Below are 20325 nucleotides of genomic sequence, written 5' to 3'. Positions count from 1 at the left end.
ACGTCCAACGAATGTCCAGAGTTCACAAAATTGGACGTCCATAGAACGTCCGCTACAAACGTACATTGTACGTTGTATTGAAGCTTTCAGTGTACACCTTATGTACATTCAATGTACCTACGTCTTATGGACATTTGTAGGGCACTTTTCAGAAAGAAATCTAGTATCTATAATTTTGTGAATACATAGCAAAAAGCCTTTATAGGAAATAGTTCCTTATAATACTAAACTTATACTTAAAAATATTACACAAAAGACCTTTTTATTTCTCTTTACTATAACTTCATTATAATATAAACTTTATTATAGGAACTAGGAACTTCATTAATGCGCGACTGCACTTGCACGATAAACAGAAAACACAAATATATCACAGGATATATTAGGTATTTTCATAAAAACGAGATTCAGATAATAACGCCCTGGGAAGCATGCACATTAAAAGAGGTTTAATCTCTGTTCTGTTTCTGTTCCAAACTATTTTTAGAGTCAGTACCGTTGTTGTATATTACAAGCGCGTTTGCCATTCTGTGAATTATCATAAATAAACCATCCTTCAGTATTCCACAACAATTAACAGCGATAATCCCCTAAAAGTACCTGCCTAATACTACCTTTCACGACCGATAGCGCGAAGAGCGACAACGTTGTCAAGAATATTCTCATTTAGTTTGTATTGGGACTTAATATAATAGTCGCGTTTTGTGTAAAATATCCATGGACCACAAATGGATGTCCAATGTACGTTGAAATCCAACGTCCAATGGACGTCCCGTAATGTACGTACATAGTACGTCCAGTTTTGGTCCATGGACGTTTGGACTTTAAATGTACGTTATATGGACGTACATCGGACCTTGTGTGCTATATGGGTAGTCTATCTGGTTTCTAACTACTTTCTCAGATGTATCTGCGGACGATCGTCATGTATACAGTCGTCTGTTTGCTACCACTTCACTCTCCCATATTTTCCTTTTGATCATCATCACTACATGACCAAGTCATGAAACTGTCTGGACTCCTTCATTTTAATGTATATTAAAAAAATTGTTGTATTAATCTTATACGTTGTTTTCAGCGCCGTTTTATCGTTCCCGCCTCGAAAGACCAGCAGAAGATCCCGTTTGCACGTGTCAACCACAACAAGTACATGGTCACCGACAATACGGCGTTCATCGGAACCTCCAATTGGTCCGGCGACTACTTCACGGACACGGCGGGTGTGTCGTTCGTCTTGCACGATCCCGTCTTCGACCGAAACACCAGCCATACAACGATACGAAGTCAGCTGCAAGGCGTTTTCGAAAGAGATTGGAATTCTCCGTATGCGCACTATATGAATTTTTCAGAATACGACGACGGGTATTAATGAATAAGTTTAAAATCGTATGGAGATTTGTAAAAAGACACCAAATTCTCAACTATGACCCAATGTTTCACAGGCCGAAAAAATTTGACTAATATTAGGACCCAGAGATCAGAATATACTTTTCAGAAGGTTTTTGGCAAATTGGGTCTGGTTTTTGAGATGTCCTAACCTAAAAGTGCAAAAATAGCATTTTTGAGGTTATGTATCATCGTAACATAATTTTTCTCCCAGAAAGTTTTATAACCATCGACATACCTGGACTGCGCGCTGCAATCTATACGCTGTGAGCTCGTACGTAGAGGGGACATTTAAAAGTTCATGAGCGCCAGTAGTGACAAGTCCTTTCCTTTCTTGGAAATTTGACATAAATGTGATTAATTTAAAATTGAAATTAAAAACATTAATTAGAAAAAATATTAGTTGGTCAAAGCTGTGGTATATATTTTTACCTTAAATATACTTACATTTTAAATACTGAATTTAAGTTTTTTTAATATTCCGTAATATGTAATTATAAATTAATCTATTAATCTTAGCGCCATCTACACGATAGTTGTGAAAGTATCCGAAGTAAGAAATTAATGTTTCATCAATAGAACGTCAAAATAATTAGCAAAATCTTTTAAAAAATCGATTACAATTTATTTACTTTTTTGCGTTGTAAAAATTACGCGATAAAAATTAAATAACAAATTAAAAAATTTCCCGCGAAAGTTTTAATATTAGTCCACTAGTTAGCGACACCAGCGAAGCTCAGAGCGTATAACTGTTCTTCCAGTTATTATTATATTTCTATGGTTATTATATTATATATCTAGGTATTATATGTCTATGGTTATAGCCATATTAAAGCATAAGTCTCTCTCTTTTAAATGACTTTGAGTTTACTCAAACATCTTCTTTTTTCGCTGAGACATCGCATTTTATAGTTTCTTGGTTTAAAAAAACCTACAAACCATGGAATTATATAGTTTAATCAAATAACAAAAAAGCTAAATGCAGAACTCCCAAACGCATAAAACCTTATTACAAGAACCTCAACCTGACAACTCAAATCAATTAAGTTTAAGGTGTTATGCGTATTATTTTTATCATCATCATTCATCCTCCCCATCATGCCTCAACCTCTTACTATAGGTTTCCTTCATATTCTTCCATTGTTCTCTATCTTGTTCCTTCTGTATCCAATTTCTCACTGTTTTTCTCAAGTCATTCATCCATCTTTTTGGTGGTCTACCTCGGTGTCTTTTATCTTCTCTAGGTCTCCATATCATATCTGTTACTTAGTCCTCTCTCTCACTATCCTATTTTGGTACCATATATCTTCTTGTTCTCTTCCTAACATTGCTCCTTCGATTTTTCATTGGGTTATTCTCAATTTATTTGCAGAATGTTTAGTTAAAGTTGTGGTTTCGGAACCGTATGTAATTACCGGCAGTATGCATTGGTTGTACACTTTTTTCTTCAAGCAAATCGTAGCGTTCCTTTTAGAATATGTCGCATCTTGTCAAATGCTGCTCATCCCAAGCCTATACGACGCTGGTTCTCACAAGTTTGATTGTCTTTTCCTATTCTAATTTCATGTCCTAAATAGATAGTTAAAAACCTTATGTTCTTCGTGCCCACCTACTCTCATAACATCACTTGGAACTAATTTGGTCATGTATTATTTTAGGACAGAAAAAATTAACGGTTTGACATAACCTCAGAAATGGCCATAAACCGCTATTTTGCACTATTTTAGGATATTATTTAAGAAACCAGAGCCAATTTGAAGCTCAGATTAACATTCAGCGTGCAAAGCCTCGCCGCTCGTGCGCAGACGCTACGTTGCTACACCGGCTATCGGATGACAACAAAGGCGTAGCCCGCTATGCTCTAGTGGGGGGGGGGGTTCGTTGAGACTTCTTTTTCCACCTTAATATAGATGTTAACTGGGCGCCAGGCAGATTTGGCCCACGCCTAAAGCAGACTGCAACTCCAAACCTACCTAATCGTTGCTGTACAAATCATGTGTTGTATGGAACAAATGAAATTAAGCGATACCTCATGTATAAATTATCTATTAAAAATAAATAAATAAATTTAGTACGTAAATACGCAATAATTAACAAAAAAAAATAAAGTGAACAAATATAATAATATTGAACAACCACAACGATAACCTACCTAGTAACTAGTTGCGACAAAGCAAATAGGGCTTCCAGCCCTCAAAATTAACCGAAAATTATAAGCGTCGCGTGAGCTCAGGCCACCAGCGTAGATAAGGGGGTACTGGGGGACAGTACCCCCTAAGAAGCATTCTAATAGAAGCAATAAAAAATTCAATCTTATTCGCTTAAAAACCAATTTTTATTACATTGTCTTTTAAATTTTAAAATGTCAACTATAACGCGACCACAGCCCGCCACTGGTTTCACCATTACATCTTTCGCCTATGTAACCGACGTAATCGCTCGTTGCGTTACAGCTCAGGTAGTCGGGCCCGGGCCAAGAGAGAACCACTGAACACTGAACATATTATTATTTCTATGGAGAGAACAGACAACACTCAGTCACTCAACACTACTCAACAGTCGCGTGTTAGCAGAGTCGAGCAGAATATCGTTACTATTTTCGGTTATAATATATATAACCTATTTTCCTTATTCTATTATCGCGGAGGGATTGTGTTAATGAATACATTGTAGAATTATAAACTGTAAGTGAGTGAAATACTTTGCAATTTTGCGTTTGTGTAACACATAAACCTGGAAAACTACTCATTCCTACGTATTCTACCCTACACGACCCACGAGCCACATCTTAGATTAGTGTTGTAAGTTGTTGTTATTTTTTTTTTTAATTGGAAGTTTATACGGAGTTTTATATCAACAGGTTGTGGATATACCTATAGTTCCCTAAAAATGAGCAAGCGAAAGAACCAGCCCTCCTTGGATTATTTTTTTGTTAAGAAAACTAAACAACCAGAAATAGAAATTGAAGCGGGGCCAAGTAAAGAATTTATTATTGAAGCAATAAAAAACGTTGCAGTTTCGCAGGAATCGCAAGCCAGTGCCATTGAAGGAACAGAGAATCCTGAAGCGGGAAAGTTTGGAGAAGAAGTAGATATTGGACAGTATGTCAACCAAACAAACATAACCGACCTAGAAAAAGTAAATATGCCTGAGCCTCAGGCGCAACCGCTGTAAAACATAAACCAGTATAACAAACCGAAAACGCACTAGGTACTACTCACAAATAAACTAAAATTAATAAAGGCTAATGAACATAAACGCATAAAAAAATAAATTAATAAAAATCCTTACCTTAATTCTGTAGTGAGGTATCCAACGATGTATCCAATTCCAATGAGAAGAATAACCAGTAACGAATTAACTACGTGATCAAACAATTGCAAACACAACGAAACTAAAAATTGCAAGAAGAAATTGGAAGTAAATGGAAGCAAACGGAAACCCTAAAAGAGAAAAATAGTATTAGAATATCTCCTTGTATTTACACCATCATGTTTTATAAAACTAAATCTAGAACTAATAAGTTAACCTAAACTGTCAAAATGACGTCGTCTACTACAGCAACTAATAAATTAACAAAATTAAAAACCAAAAACTGATTGAAAATGACGTCAGAGAAATAATTCTATTTTAGTAGCAATGTCAAATAAGAAAAAAGATGAAAACTAAATTAATGTAGATTTCTTCAAAATGACGTCAGAGCAACGATTCAAATTCTATATCAACCAATAAGTAAGAAAACAATAGAAGATCTTATACTAACCTTTGGCCAGAAGGGTTTTCCAGGGGGTACATACACAAAAAACTCTTCTACTTCCCACAGAGTATTTCCAACAATAACTAGGTACTATCTACCCCTATCTATTTTGTGGTTTAATGCCTAATAACTGCAATAGAACAATAACAACTCTCAGAGAAACGAATAAATAAAAAGCTCGGAAATCAAAAATGCACGTATTGCAGTGTTTAAGTAATCGAATTAGAATTAGACATACCTGATGTTCTCTTCCTTCAGAATGGTTTCAGGAATCGTTACGGCGTATCTAGAATGGTGCTTAGAAAATATCATACGGTGTGAACTTGACAACTACACAAAATGTACCTACAACAACACTACAATATGCCAAGTTCAATTAGCATAAGTTCAGGCCGATATCCCCAATGAGGGTGATTTATCCAAGATCAGTTGCCTGAAAACTAATGTTGCAAGTACACACATAACAATTTCATGTTCTTAGTAGATTCATAGAACATACTTTTCAGAAAAAGTATATACTAAGAATATGCGTAATTACCATTGCGAATGTGCAGAGCACATACTGAGTATATACTACATTGCAGTACTTAAACGTTCTATGTATATACTTAGAATGTACTACCGCACTTCTTTTCAGTATATACTAAGAATATACTTTTTAGAACATTCCAAGGACGTGCTATAAACCTTCTATTTATATACTTAGAACGTACTACTGCACATCTTTGTATTAGAAGAATATATTTCTAAGGATATTCTAAGAAAGTGCTATCAAGTGCTATATTGCTCAGAAGTATGTTTTCAGCATCACCTAATCTCATCTTGGGTTCAATGAGAATGTAGTTAGTACCTATATTCTGCAATATTACTTAAAAAGTAAGTACATATTTATAATTTTTAGTTATCTATATAAACTATTATAGCTAAACTAAACTTACTAAATGTAAGTACATATTTATAAATTTTAGTTATCTATATAAACTATTATATTATAATATTTAGCTAAACTAAACTATGTATGAGTAACTAAAATTTATATACTTATATGTACTTACTTATATGTATTTATTAAATAATATTGAGTTACCAAAATAGATTATACCTATTTTGAAGCACCGCAAACAAAAGAGATTATGTATGTTCTTTAGTCCTAGTACTTTATTATCATTCGTCTTCATCCTTAACACTGCCACACTGCATAGATAGATACATATTTTCGATTTCATATTTTACCGTTGTTTCCTACCCTGATCCATTCAGGTAAGAAATGGTCAGAATAAGACAAGACGGGGTTAGGGGATATGTATTGTGGAAGTGGAATAACAACATCGGTGCACCGGTGAGTGTTGCCAAACGGAGGGAAATTTCACTTTTTGCGGGAATTTTCAACATAAAAGGTGATAAAGGGAAAAGTTAACTCAAAAGGGAATTTTTGTTCCAGTCGAAATTGTAGAATATTAAAAAAAAATCAAAATATTTGAAAATAATTAAACATATCTTCTCAGATTTTGTAAACTGGAGGGAATTTTTTTATAAAGTGGGAATTTTTAAGGTTGACGGAAAAAGCTTACTCGATGGTTGGCAACACCAAAGCCTTTGGTTGTGGGTTTTGACATGCTTTGGTTCTGGAATGGCCCGTATCACAGCCTCCCGTATTGAATTGAATGTATCTAAATTCAAATTCCAACGATGTAAAAATACTCGTGATAAACGCGAAATGGTAAAGTTATTTCAATTATGAAAACGAATTTTTAATAATAAACGTTAATACAATTAATGTTTAAACTTTTTTACCATACAACAATTTTCAAATGAAATTCGTCCAATACTACCTACACCTACATACAAAAATTTTATTAATTATTCTAAAATATAACGAAGTTGATAATCTATAAGGCTAATATTATACTTCCTATACATACATATTATTTTTAAGATATTTTAAAAGTATCTACTTATAAGTATGTGTTAAGAATGTACTTATAAGTATGTGCTAAGCATATTCGATAAAAGTATATTCTAAGAATAAACTTTTACGAATATTCCGAGTTACTACGTACACGAGTGTACTCAGTATATTCGGTACGAGAATATACTTTAAAGTATATGCAAAGAACATGAAATTTAGAATGTTTTTTAAGGTACTTGCTATGCTTGTACTACGCATACACTAAAAAGAATATACTCCGACGAATGTTGGTAGTATATGCTTAGAACATGATACGAACATCATTGTTATGTGGGTAGCACCTCAATTTTAGAATTCGACGACTGTCAAGGTGACGGACGTACCGTAACGTATCCATGACAACTCTTGCCAAATTCAAAGTCTGCTATCTATTCGATTATTTATTTAAGACAATAGGAGAAATGTGGGAAACGATATGAAAGAGTGGAATAATTTTATTAATAAAAATAATATATAGATGATTGAATTTTTAAAACGTAACAAGCGCGCCAAAAACCTTTGGAAAAGTACACATACTCTGTTTTGTGTGAGTCTCATGTTTGCCGGCCTGTGTTATTTAAGTTATTTTATTTAAGTGATTCAAATCTATAATGGTCGATTAATACACATTCAAACTTCAGTATATAATTGAACTACTAAATTTAACTACGTTTTCTGCAATGGTTCTTGAGACTATGACTCCGCTGAAGCGAATCACCAATTGCGAAACTTCCCAGTGAACCAGTTCTGCGGAGTCGATGGAATGATCCTAACAGACTATCACTCTGTGCAAGCAATATTCGTAACAATCATCATAGGGGATTTATTTTAGTTTTATATAGATTACGTGTAAATAATAATAATAGGAGACCTGCAAACTGTTACTTTGTAATTTTTGATAATCCTTTTTCATTTTTACATGGTTTATAATGCTTCAGTTAATGTTGTTTGATAAATATACGGTACAAGAATTTTTCTCTCTTAAAATGGCAACATCGTGTCCTAAAAAGAAGTATAGGTTAGAGGTGGGATACAATTTTATAAACAGTTATTTGGAATTCATAATTTAATTTTAATGCTAATGAATCAAACAATTCAAATGATAGCAATACTGGGGCGGTACGGAAAGTTAGCTATTTATTTTACAGATTTTTGTATAAACAAAGATATTCTATATCGATGATTGCGTTGGTTCACCACTTTATGTCTTCTGAATCAAAACCGTTAAATATTTCTGGCTATTGACTTTTGGGATATCAGAATATAAGGCTGTACTTGAGAGAAAAATTCGTGTACTATATCATCTTTTATTAATTAAACGTGGAAAATTGTCGGAATATAAAAAAAATAGTGATATATAGGTATATTGTGTACCTAATTCTACTTAAGGATGTAATTTTTACGTTATTGTAGGTAATTTTTAGAGAATTGTTATACAAACTACTCAATTCGATCAATTAACATATTACTTTGCTCATGATTAAATTAGATTGTGATATCGCCAGTGCACTTTAAAATCTTTTATCTTCTTTAATTTTATCTTAAATCTTCTATTCTATTATATACAGTGCATTAATTTTTCAATTGGGAATATGGTATATAGTGCTAAATGCTACGTTGTTGGTGGAATAGATCAGCCTCCTGACACTGCATACCTAATCCTTCAATTAGCGCACTGTATATTGTTTTGTATATTTCGCTACAACGTGATTATAGATGCAACGATTAAATCGACTAATATATCAACAAATATTTGTGGTATTTTGGGGTTTAGTCGTATTAAAAATTACGAAAATATTTCGGAAAATCGTTCGTAGTTCCGAGAAAATTAATTGTTTGAGGGGAAAAGAGTTCCCTTCAAAAATAGATTCCCTAATATATTTTTTGGTGTGGTATGTAGTTCGTTTAGACGTTTGATGACGTTACGTTTTGACGAAAACTTGTAATATGACATATTTGCGGTGACGTCATGAAGTCTAATTTGGAGGTTATGATCACGTCTGGATTCAAATACCAACCGAAAAGGCATAATATTTGAAAAGCAGTGCATTTTCAGCTATTTTTGAGTTTATTTATTGTAAGAATTAGGAAATAATTTCGAAAAATCATTTTAGTTTGCCAACAAAAAATGCCTTATGGTTCGTAGACGCGCCCAAACTTTGACATAACCTCAAAAAATACATTGTGACGTCACACTTTGGAATACGTCACCTGTTGTCAGTAATTTTTTAGGTAAATTGTTGGTACCTACTGTAGTTATGGGTGAAAGGGAGCTCGTTCTTGAATGATTTATTGTTGATTTCAGATTCCATTAACAAAATATCTTCGTGACACCTTCATGATGCACCAACACGTCATATGTTCATAGTGCAGGTCACTTGAAAATAACTATTTTGTATATTTTGATAGGATATATTTATATATGTATTTGATATAGGTAGTGTGTAAATAACACGAATTGTAAGTTTTTTATATGTGTGCCTTAATGTAAATGCTTTGACACTGTAAATTATTTAATTTGTTTGTATGCTTGGTACAATATAAACACCGCTGCACATAATTATCTAATAAAACAAAGATATATAGTAAATAATAAAAACAAATCTAAAGTGTCAACACCGCAACTGTCAAATAAGTGTTACCAATTTATGCCAAAATGTCACCTTCGTTCGATTGCAGTTAAAGTGTGATCCGGACAAGTGTGTTTCATAAAGATGCTTTATAATTCACTTATACAAATTAAATGAGACGAGATATGATGTATTTATTTACGTTTACATTAATAGAAATATTCAAATATTATTTCTACGCGTTTATAATAAAATATATAGTGGCTGTAATTCCAGTGAACTTGGCTAAACGATTCTAAAAAGAAACAGACCCCGGCGACTTAAACATTTTGTGTTAGTATCATGTTACGTCCCCGGATGACGTGCAATGGTATTTATACTGTACGAACCATACTTTGGGGCCTTTGTGTAGTCCTAATGTGATATATATTTAAGTGCCTTGATTTTGAATTACCAAAAACAAAAAGTTCTGTTCCATGTTTATTTTTGTAGCTTTTCAAGATCCGTTATGACTTTTGTCACATTCTTCCTTTCAGGATATTTTGTCGTTTTAATTTCTTCTCTATACTAAATTTACAATCAAGATGCAGTAGAAATAAACAAACTAAGACACGTTAAATGCTACTAGGAGCACTCCTGAATCGTAATTTACAATGTATGATTATGCTCTTTATTTTCTCTCTGTTAACCCTCCGTTAGTCGCTATCGGTGTCACACACCGACGACAGAATTATTTATTCGGGATTTACAACATAACTGGTTTTTTCTATCGCCACTTTCTGTACCTCTTCCTATCAACTAACCTCGTGTTAGTATACATTCTTACCTACTTGGGTACAGTTGTGCGAGTTTTATAGCTATTTTCGGTGCAAGACTCCGTAGCGACTAACGATGTGGTTATTTCGATGTGATTATTGGCGTAACTTGCAGTTCAGGTAAAGATTTAGCATCTTATTATTGCATTTTATCGGTAAGTTTTGGTCAAATCTTATTTAGAGATGTCCTTTGAAGCCGAACAAAAACGTTTTGCAATTGTGGGAAATGGTTCCTAGCGAATATTTTTATATTACAAATAACAATATGTATATTGTTATACTAGGGTTTTTCATTTTATATCTATTGTTTTTCAATAAAACATTTTCAAAAATATTTTTCAGTCATTCTTATATACAATATAAAATATTTTGTTTGAATTTTATAGCAATAACTATTTTTTTTAATTGTCGGTCTCTGACACCGTAGCGACTCTTGATGCTCCGTTTATCCTAGCGACTAACGGAGGGTTAAGAGATTGATCAGCATCTTATTAATTCGATTAATTAATTAATTATTTTAATTACTATTCATGGAAACAAAACCAAAATTTAATAAAACTTTCCAATAAAATTTATTCTCAGGGCTAATTGATTTTAAAGTATTACCTTTAGTTTGTGGCTTCTAGTATTTCTCGTTGCTCACTTCATCCAGGACAAAACAAGGAAAATAAATGTACTCAAAATCATGTAAATTCTACAAATATTATTTATTTATATGCTATACCATAAATATACGATTCCAAATGTATGCTAAAACTCAATTTTGTTGTAAAAATTTCTGATCTAATAAATTAATCTTTTTCTACTATCTCCTCTTTTTAACAAATTTTCCTTTAAAAGATTCGGTAGACTGTTCTTATTATTATAAAAATAAAACAAATTTTAATGTTCACCTTTTTAAATAGATTACTTATATCTTCTATGAATTTATGAATGAATGAATTATCCTGTAAAATTATTAAATTAAAACAAATATGGTATGTAATATAAAACAACTCACTCCATTTTACAAATAATCTGACTAATCTTTTTTATCTTCTATACTTCTTATCATGGATTGTGTTGTCCTCGGTTCCCCCACACGTGCTCCTTCGGATGCTGCGACTGTCCTTCTCCTTCAAACTGTTTCACAAACAAAAACAGCACTCGCTCGAATTCTCTCCTCAATTAAATCTCTGACTCGATACAAACAATATCAATCTTTATACTTCCAAGATTTTTTTTCTCAGCTCGATATCTTGTGCAAAATTGATAAAAACCGGCTACTCCTTCCAGACAGAAACTGGAATCTATTCGGACACGAGATTTTACTTCTCGACTCGATCACGAATTCGTCTCAACAGAAATCTGCTTATACGGCCACCAAATTAACCACTTCACACATAATTACTACTTTCTGAACTGGACTGCTCTCTTTAGATCTTAATTACACAGTAAATATTTTTCCTTCATCCATCTCAGACTCGAACACTCTACTCTCCTCCATCAGTCTTCTCGCCAATCACAAGCATTCTCTCTACACATTACATCCCTACTTTCTTTTCTTAAAAACAATAAATAGTGTTGTATACAAATTTTCCATCTTGTAGAATTCCAGGAGATACCAAAATTAATTTTTGTCTTACATGCTAGAAAAAACCCTATATTCTAAAACTAAACAGTTTTGTTTATTACCGTCTTTACTTTCTAGGAAGCATTTAGAATTGTTCTATTGTTCACGTCAAACGCAAATACATCCACTTTCTAAAACCGATCGTAATTTAGTTCTATTGTTCTTGAATTGTTAAGTCCGCTCGTAGAATCTTAATCACTGATCTTTTTCACTTTCCACGAAACACTGCTTACGACTAAAAATATATTATTTACAAATTTTAGCCATATACAAGGCGATGAAACTACGATCTCGTGGTCTTAGACATAAAATTAATTTTCTGAATTCTTTCCATAAAATTATATAACAGTATTGTTAGAATTGTTTTTTTTAAAGAAATTCAAAAAAATTAAATTTATATCAATAGACCATAAGACCATAGTTTTTCATCACCCTGTATATGACCAAAATTGTATAGAATTTAATTTTGCTATTAAACAAGTGTTTCGGAAAAATGAAAACGATTAGTGATAATGATTCGACGAAATGGACGGGACATTAACAAACAATTCGGTGATTAGAAAGTGGACAGAGCGTTGACGGGAACAATGACGTTTTTAAGATCTTTCCGGGAAGGTTTTTAATTTGGTAAACAAATTGTATTTTTTTTAGATGTAAAAGTAGAAAGTAGAAAAGAACTAATTATATTTCTTGAAATTTGACAAATTGGAAAAGTTATGTGGAAGAATATTTGGTTTCTCAAGAAATAAATGGTTTGAGAGAGGTTGTTGTTGATTGGATGGAAAATATCGGGAGTAGGGATAATGAATGTTGGAGTCTGGATTTGAGAGAGAAATAAGGGGTACTGTGTAAGGAACATCGATAGAAGGCAGTCGAGTTTTTAAAAGTGTGTAATCAGTGTAGAGTGGTGTGATCAGCCTTTGCGAGCAGAATCAAGTTGAAACCAAATTGTCGACCGGTTGAAGAGTTAATTTTCCTGGTCCGAGGGAGATTCCTTTGTTTTGTCTAGAACGAGTAGCTGATTATTATCCTTTGGTGCACAAGATATCGAGCAAGGAAAACTGAATAATAGAATTCGAGCAAGTCCTGTGTGTTTTTCTTGAAAGCAGTTTTGACGTGAGGGACTTTCTCGCAACATCCAGAGAGTACGTGTTAGGAGAATCAAGGACGGCGCAATCCAGAAAACGAGGAAGTGAAGAAACAAAAAGGTTAGTGAAATCATTTGTCGGAATGGAGAAAATTTGTGTATATCAAAACCATATTTGTTCATTTGTTAATTGAACATTTTTTTAACGCAGTTAGTCATCTCAAATTTGAGAAATCAATTCAAAAGAAGAAAAGTAAAATTCATTAAATTTAGTAGGAGTAAATAATAAATTAATTAAATAATTTTTGAAGTTATACTTCTTTACCGGCGATAGAGGGTGATTTCTTTTATATGTTAAAACCTATCAGCCCGGCGCATGCGCATTATAACTTTGTTCTGATTGGATGTTCAAATGACATGTCAAAAATTATCCGATATGGCAGCTGTGGTTTGGAGGTAAAGGTAAACAAATGTATAATATATTAGTTTTATTGTCGTGAGGACAGAAACAAAAAAGTTTATAATATTGTAGTGACTTTTATATAGTTTTTAAAAGCAACAGGTACGTAATAATTGTTAATGTATCATGGGTATAAACCTACCTATTTGATCTGCCAAAATACATAGTATGTAATACTTTTATTTATATAATTTGATTACCATCAAAATTTCTATCAATATTCACCTAATATATTGTTTTTTTTTACTCTATGTTTTGTTGTATTTTTTCAATTCTAAATCATTTCAATTCAAAATTAAAATAATTTGATCAATTTTCAAAATACATATCAAAATATCACAAGTTTAATCCGTTTAGTTAGTCGATCTTCGTAAATAATGACACATAGTGTCCGTGGCTAAGCGGAGAAGGCGAATGAATTCCAATACCCCGCTCTTATCAGCGCTGGTTCGAGTCCCAACAGAAACTTTCTTTTTTGTTTTTTTTAATACATTTTATGATTGTAAGTATATTTATTATATAATTGTATTTTCAGAAAATACGTATTTAGTTAAAAAAATTTTCGACAATTAATGTTCAGACATCATTTGTGGCTTGTTTAATGTGTTTGTGTGTGTTTTATTCTTTTATTATTTTAATTTTTGGCACTGTTCTAATAAAAATGTTTGAGAAGTAGTAAGTATAAATTAGTTTAATATTTAAACAAAATATAAATAATAAGTATATTAATTTCGTTTAAATCATATAATAGAAGTATAACTTCTTACGTGCGTACAAAGTACACACACATTCTTTTTTTTTTGTCAAAACAAGGAGATATCAGAGTTATCAGATATCAGATAAGTTAGAAATTGTTGCAACAAAGTTAAATTTTAGTATTTTTTGAATCATATGTACACGGCTTATTTGATAAAAACAATAGATTACATTTATATGATTTTGAGTGTTTTCAATTTCCCTGTTTCCACCCTGGAAGAAGTAAGCAACTAGAAATACTAGAAGCCACAGATCACAGGTATTGTACCAAATACAAAATTAGCCCTGAGAATAAAATTGATTGGAAAATTTAATTTGAATTTAGTTTTGTTTTTACATAGGCAGTGAATAAAATAATTGAATAATCAATTAAATTAAGAATTTGCTAATCAATCTAAATAAATAGATAAAGTAGAGCATAACAATACATTGTAAATCCCAAATCATGATTTCAAAATTATGATTCGGGAGTGCATTAACGTATTTACTCTTAGTAGCATTTAACGTATATTGGTTTATTTATTTCTACTGCATCTTGACTGTACATTTACTATAGCTATGTCTGCTTCTTCTTTCAATGTCCAAATATCGTTGAAACGTTGCAAAAAGTCTGTTGAACTGAAGATAGACTATATTATTGAGAAGTAAATGCAAATTTAAAACAGAAACAGATTCCAGAAACGTCCCTTTTGTTTTTTTTTAATAGTTTGCAATGTATTTGCACAAGAGTTGGTAATTTTAAGGCCTTTGTAAAAACGAAGAAATGTTCAAACGATAATAAATAAAAATAATTTCAGTAAATTTAGTGTTTTATTTATAAAACAAACAACAAAATCATTAAAATATAATGGAAGATTGTTATATATGTACACTATAATATATATTTATACAAATCACTGTATAACGTACATAAATACATGATTTTTTTTACATTTTGATCATACTCTATAATACAACTGGTAGCCCATTCAAAATGGACTTACAAAAGATAAACAGTTCAGTAAACGAAGAAAAGTCTGCTTTAATTTCAATAACAGGTACTGTTTTGGTTTAAGACATGAAATGTACTAGAAAAATCCCAAATTCTTAATCTCAAAGCCACCGTTCGTTTACTCAGAACCACAGATTTCGAGAAGTCGTTAAAATCGAATAACATGATACGTATATCAAAAAAATGGATGACTACACCCAAATCCGTTCAAAATGAAGTTTCAAAGACAAAATGCTCTCTTCCTGTCAGTCTTCTGCTCGCCATGCAATCACAGTGATTCACACAATCATTTAGTAGTTAATACAACTTGATAGTACAACTGGTAGTCCCTTCAAAATGGACTTAAAACAAGATAATAGTTCAGTAAAAAAAAGACAAATACACTACTCCAAGAAATTAACGCACCCCCTTAAAATGGGTCATTTTTGATGTCCCGAATTTCCTAAACCTGTTGTCCGATTTAAGTAATTTTTTAATATGTTATAGCCTTATTCTTTAACAATATCGCTGTAATAAAATTGTTGCTAGACAGGTAAATTGTCATTGTATACTGGGTGTACCAATCAAACTGTTTTTTTCTCGAAGTTCACCACACCCTGTGGAATAATCTAGCATTTATAAAATACTAAAATTAAAACCCAACTATAGCGTCAGGTTTGCTTAACATTCTGTTTTTTGATTCCTTCGCTTATGTTGGATAATAAAAAAGTTAGGTACTTTTAACAACTAGCCTTGTTCTTCATCAATACAGGGTGTTTCTTATTATATACAGGGTGTTTTTTATTATATTTTTAATATATTTTTTTATTATTTGTTTTTTTTACTACGCTGACAATTATTTATTGCTATTGTTTTTTTACTACAGGTGTCGCACACCCTGTATTAATGAAAAACATGGCTAGTTGTTAAAGTACATAACTTTTTTATTATTCAACATAAGCGATTGAATCAAAGAACAGAGCATTTTGTGAACTTTGAGAAAAAAACACAGGTACACCCGGTATACAATAACAATTTACCTGTCTAGCAACAATATTATTACAGCGATATTGTTAAAGAATATGGCTATAACATTTTCCGATGGTGGGTGTGTTGACGGAATCAATTAAAATAAGTGTAAACAACGAACAGTAATATTTATTTTATTTTTGGTTAAAAGGCGTTCTTATTCATCTCGTAAGAGGGTTGTTTATTGTTTGAGGGCAGCGAGGGTGCGTCTGAACTGCGTGCCTGTCATGACGATACTGCAGAGACCACAACACTATTATCATCATGTTTGCGGTTTTACAATATGGCTAGAAAAGGCAATCAATTACTACATCTGGCGTTTTAAAAGCTCAGAACCTTTCTGTAGTTTTACGAAACGTCTTCGAATGCATTTCCAAAGTGCGTTATTGACATAAGGTCTGATAAGGTAATTAATTTATGGGGAATTCAGTTTGTTACACTGAACACACCAAAAACATATGGTTAGGGATACATTTCGTTTCGTAAAACTTAGCGGCCCTTCTTAGCATCTGGTTTGTATATTAAATGTGAATTTTATATGAGCCATATTATTTCGTTTTGAGAAAAGTTATTAAAAAATAAAATTAGCAAAAATAGTAATTAAAGCGTGTCGCCACAAACATATTAAAAAAATCACTTAAATCGGACGGCAGGTTTAGAAAATTCGAGACATAAAAAATTACCCATTTTTAAGGTGGTGCGTTACATTCTTGGATAGTGTAGTTCAGTAAACGAAGTAAAGTCTGCTTTAATTTCAAGAACAGGTACCGTTTTAATGTTAACACATGAAATGCGCTAGAAAAACCCAGATTCTTAATCTCAAAGCTTCTGTTCCTGTATTCAAAACCACAGATATTTCGAGAAGTCATTAAAATCGAAGAACATGATAAGCATATCAATAACACGGTTGATTTCATCCAAATCCATACAAAATGAAGACTTCTGAATGATCAGGAAGTTTCAAACACAAAATCCTTTCAGTCTTCCTCTCGTCAGACAACCACAGTGATTCAGACAAAAATTTAATCAACACAATTCTCTTGGGGGTTCAGATTGTAAAAGTACCATTCATTTTCTAAAACTGGGGATACTTGGAAAAGCTATTGAAGTCGAATAACATCCCGAGTCATCAAAAGACTTCAAAATGAAGACTTGTGGTCGACCTACCTATAAAGATTGATTAAGAAAACCCGTATATAGTATAAATCTTTTTTAAATTATCAAAAAAATGCAACACTCGATACATGAACACCTCAAATCTGTTTAAAATACAAGAATAGACACGATTTTAAAGTTAATTTGATATTTTATGGATGTTAATTCGATTGAGATTTATTGCTCCCTATAATCTTTTCTCCCCTGTCAAATAAGTTTAGAAAAAACTCCATTTAAACATTTAGTCCATGGAACTCTACGGAAGAGACCAAAATTCCAAAACTAAAAGTTCCCGTTTTATTTTTTGCAACTGCAGACTTCGAGAAGCTATTGAAATAGAAGAACATCCCTAGTGTCTTAACAAAAGAAATCTACCATACCCAACTACATTCAATATGGCGATTTCTCTTAAAATATAGGTACACATAGTTTCAAAAGTTATGCGTCATACCTAGTATTCACGATTTTTATACCTTTATAAATCTTTATCACATATTTAATAGGCTTTTTCCTATAAAATACACCTTATTTGGTTTTTTATTTTATTTAAATGCCCATTTAATTGATCTGGTTGCCAAGGTGTAAACATTTGAAAAAATTGTTCTGGTAAAATTTGTGAAAACGTGATTTATAACTTAACTTTCTTTAAACTTTGGTGATGCATAACTTTTGAAACTATGTATATTATCCAATCCAGCCAGCACAAAATCTCTCATTCAACTGTTCTTTTGCCTAGTAACCACATTATTCCATGCCTTTACCACAGTATACAGTCATGAGCGAGCTAATATCCTACAAAATATCGCAAAGTTGGAAAAAATATTCAATTGTGAGATAAAAAGAGTTAAAACTAGTAGACGTGGGAAATTTAGCAATAGAAACCTATAAATTTACATTATATTGATTGTTTCCCACCTTTAGAAGTATCAGAGGAGAGTGTCAACTAAAACTGTCAGTGTCACAGTGGTAGTTGCCAAACTCGTCCGATACGTCTAAAGTTAGGAAACAATCAATATAATGTAAATGTATAGGTTTCTATCGATAAATTTCCCACCTCTACTAGTTTCATCTCTTTTTATCTCACAACTTAATATGGTTTCCGTCCTTTGCGTTATTTTGTCCGTTATTAGCGCACTCATCACTGTAATAACTGATGCCTAAGAAGATTTCAATCACTAAAGTATATTCCATTGAAAAAAAAATGTAGCTAGTCAACACGTACATGCACAGAACACTGAACAGGTGAATAGAGGTGTTGATTGTCGCTACTTATGAGTACCTACCTAAGTTGTGAGATAAAAAGAAATGAAACTAGTAGAGTTTGGATATTTAGCGATAAAAACCAATAGATTTACATTCTATTTATTGTTTCCCACCTTTAGAAGTATCGGACGAGTTTAACAACTGCCACTTTGACAGTGACAATTTTAGTTGACATACTCCTCTGATACGTCTTAAGGTGGGAAACAATAAATATAATGTAAATTTATAGGTTTCTATCGCTAAATTTCTCACCTCTACTAGTTTCATCTTTTTATCTCACAACTTAATATGTTTTCCATCTTTTTCGTTATTTCGCCGGTTATTAGCGCGCTCATCACTGTATACTGTATATAACAAGAATATACTTCTTCAGCACCTCTAGACTCTAGAGAATTAGAATGAATTGATCGCGCATTTCTTGTGTTGACAAGTTACCAACGGCGTAACCAGGATGATCCTAAGGGGAAGTTACAACTACTGGAGGGTCTCTGGGGGGTATGGAATTAAGGGGGTGTTAAGCGTATAGAGCTCAAAGTACATCACAATGGGGGGTATAACCTCCAAAACCTCCCCTGATTACGCCACTGCAAGCTGCATTTCTTTGAAGTGAATATACTTTAGTGCTGGTGATGTTAACCGAAAATTATCACATCATACTGAACAGTTGTAATTTTAAATAATACGTGATGTAAGGATGTTTCTCTTCCACCCATGTAAATATCTATTGATGTCTTTTGAAACCAGTGAAAGTGAACAAATTCAGCCTTCATCTAGCAGTGACTTTTACCATTATTTTTATTTTAAAATGCACAATCTGCTATGATTTTGACACATACCAGATTTTTGACTTGTAAAAACAATTCCGACCGAATATCAATTCAGTCCAAGTAGAAAAATAATTTAAATTAAATGCACCCTTAAATCATTCGGTACTTTCATTGCAATCAGTTACTGAATCCGAGCTACTGACGTTGTTGATAATAAACCAACTAGGCACCTGCCAAAGATTCATAACTTTGCTTTCGGTCTCCTTCTCCTTTTCCTTCAGTAGCAGCAGGTCTCTTTGAAGTTTTTTGTGTCTTTCGTTCAACAGATGGAGCTGGTTGCATAGTGCTTGTTGTTGGGACATAAATTCTTGCTGTCGATTTTTGAGGGTTTTTATTTCTTTTTCTCGTTCTGAAAAAATAAAAAAAAGATGTCAATTTGACAGTCAAAGTGTACATAAAAACTTTCATTTTAAAATAGGTCTGGATCCCGCGTATGAAAAAAAAGTTGATTAATAGCAAGCTGAAAATTTGTTAATAACTTAAGGGTGTCTAGTCGGATAAACTTTGATATATGGGAACACTGGAACAGGGGCAGTTTTAATTGTGGAACAGGTTAAAAATTTGGAACGGTCAGAGCACGAAAACGGCACATTTATTTTGTCCGACAGAATAGACTTAAACTCTCCGAATAGAGATTAAACTCTCATGCAAAAATCAGACTGCTATTTATCACCTGTCATAATTCCTGTC

At 32.5% G+C, this 20325-nt stretch overlaps 2 protein-coding genes across 4 annotated transcripts in view; one reads left to right on the top strand and one right to left on the bottom strand.

Moving 5' to 3' along the window:
- The window catches only part of LOC114325269 (5'-3' exonuclease PLD3-like), a 112050-nt gene extending 96858 nt beyond the window's left edge, over positions 1-15192 (top strand). For all 3 annotated transcript variants that reach the window (XM_050656630.1, XM_050656629.1, XM_050656631.1), the window contains one exon: positions 1079-15192. In XM_050656630.1, the coding sequence (XP_050512587.1) occupies positions 1079-1369 (291 nt within the window). In that variant the 3' untranslated portion in view covers positions 1370-15192. The remainder of the gene's footprint in view (positions 1-1078) is intronic.
- LOC114325267 (high mobility group protein 20A-like) overlaps positions 12026-20325 on the bottom strand; it is an 18963-nt gene continuing 10663 nt past the window's right edge. The window contains exon 6 of the mRNA XM_028273278.2: positions 12026-19984. Coding sequence (XP_028129079.2) covers positions 19731-19984 — 254 coding nt within the window. The 3' untranslated portion in view covers positions 12026-19730. The remainder of the gene's footprint in view (positions 19985-20325) is intronic.

This window comes from Diabrotica virgifera, chromosome 7 (genome assembly GCF_917563875.1).
Source record: "Diabrotica virgifera virgifera chromosome 7, PGI_DIABVI_V3a".
Taxonomy (NCBI): Eukaryota; Metazoa; Arthropoda; class Insecta; order Coleoptera; family Chrysomelidae; genus Diabrotica; species Diabrotica virgifera.
Note: the sequence above shows the minus strand (reverse complement) of the source record. Positions and strands in the feature narration are given on the sequence as shown.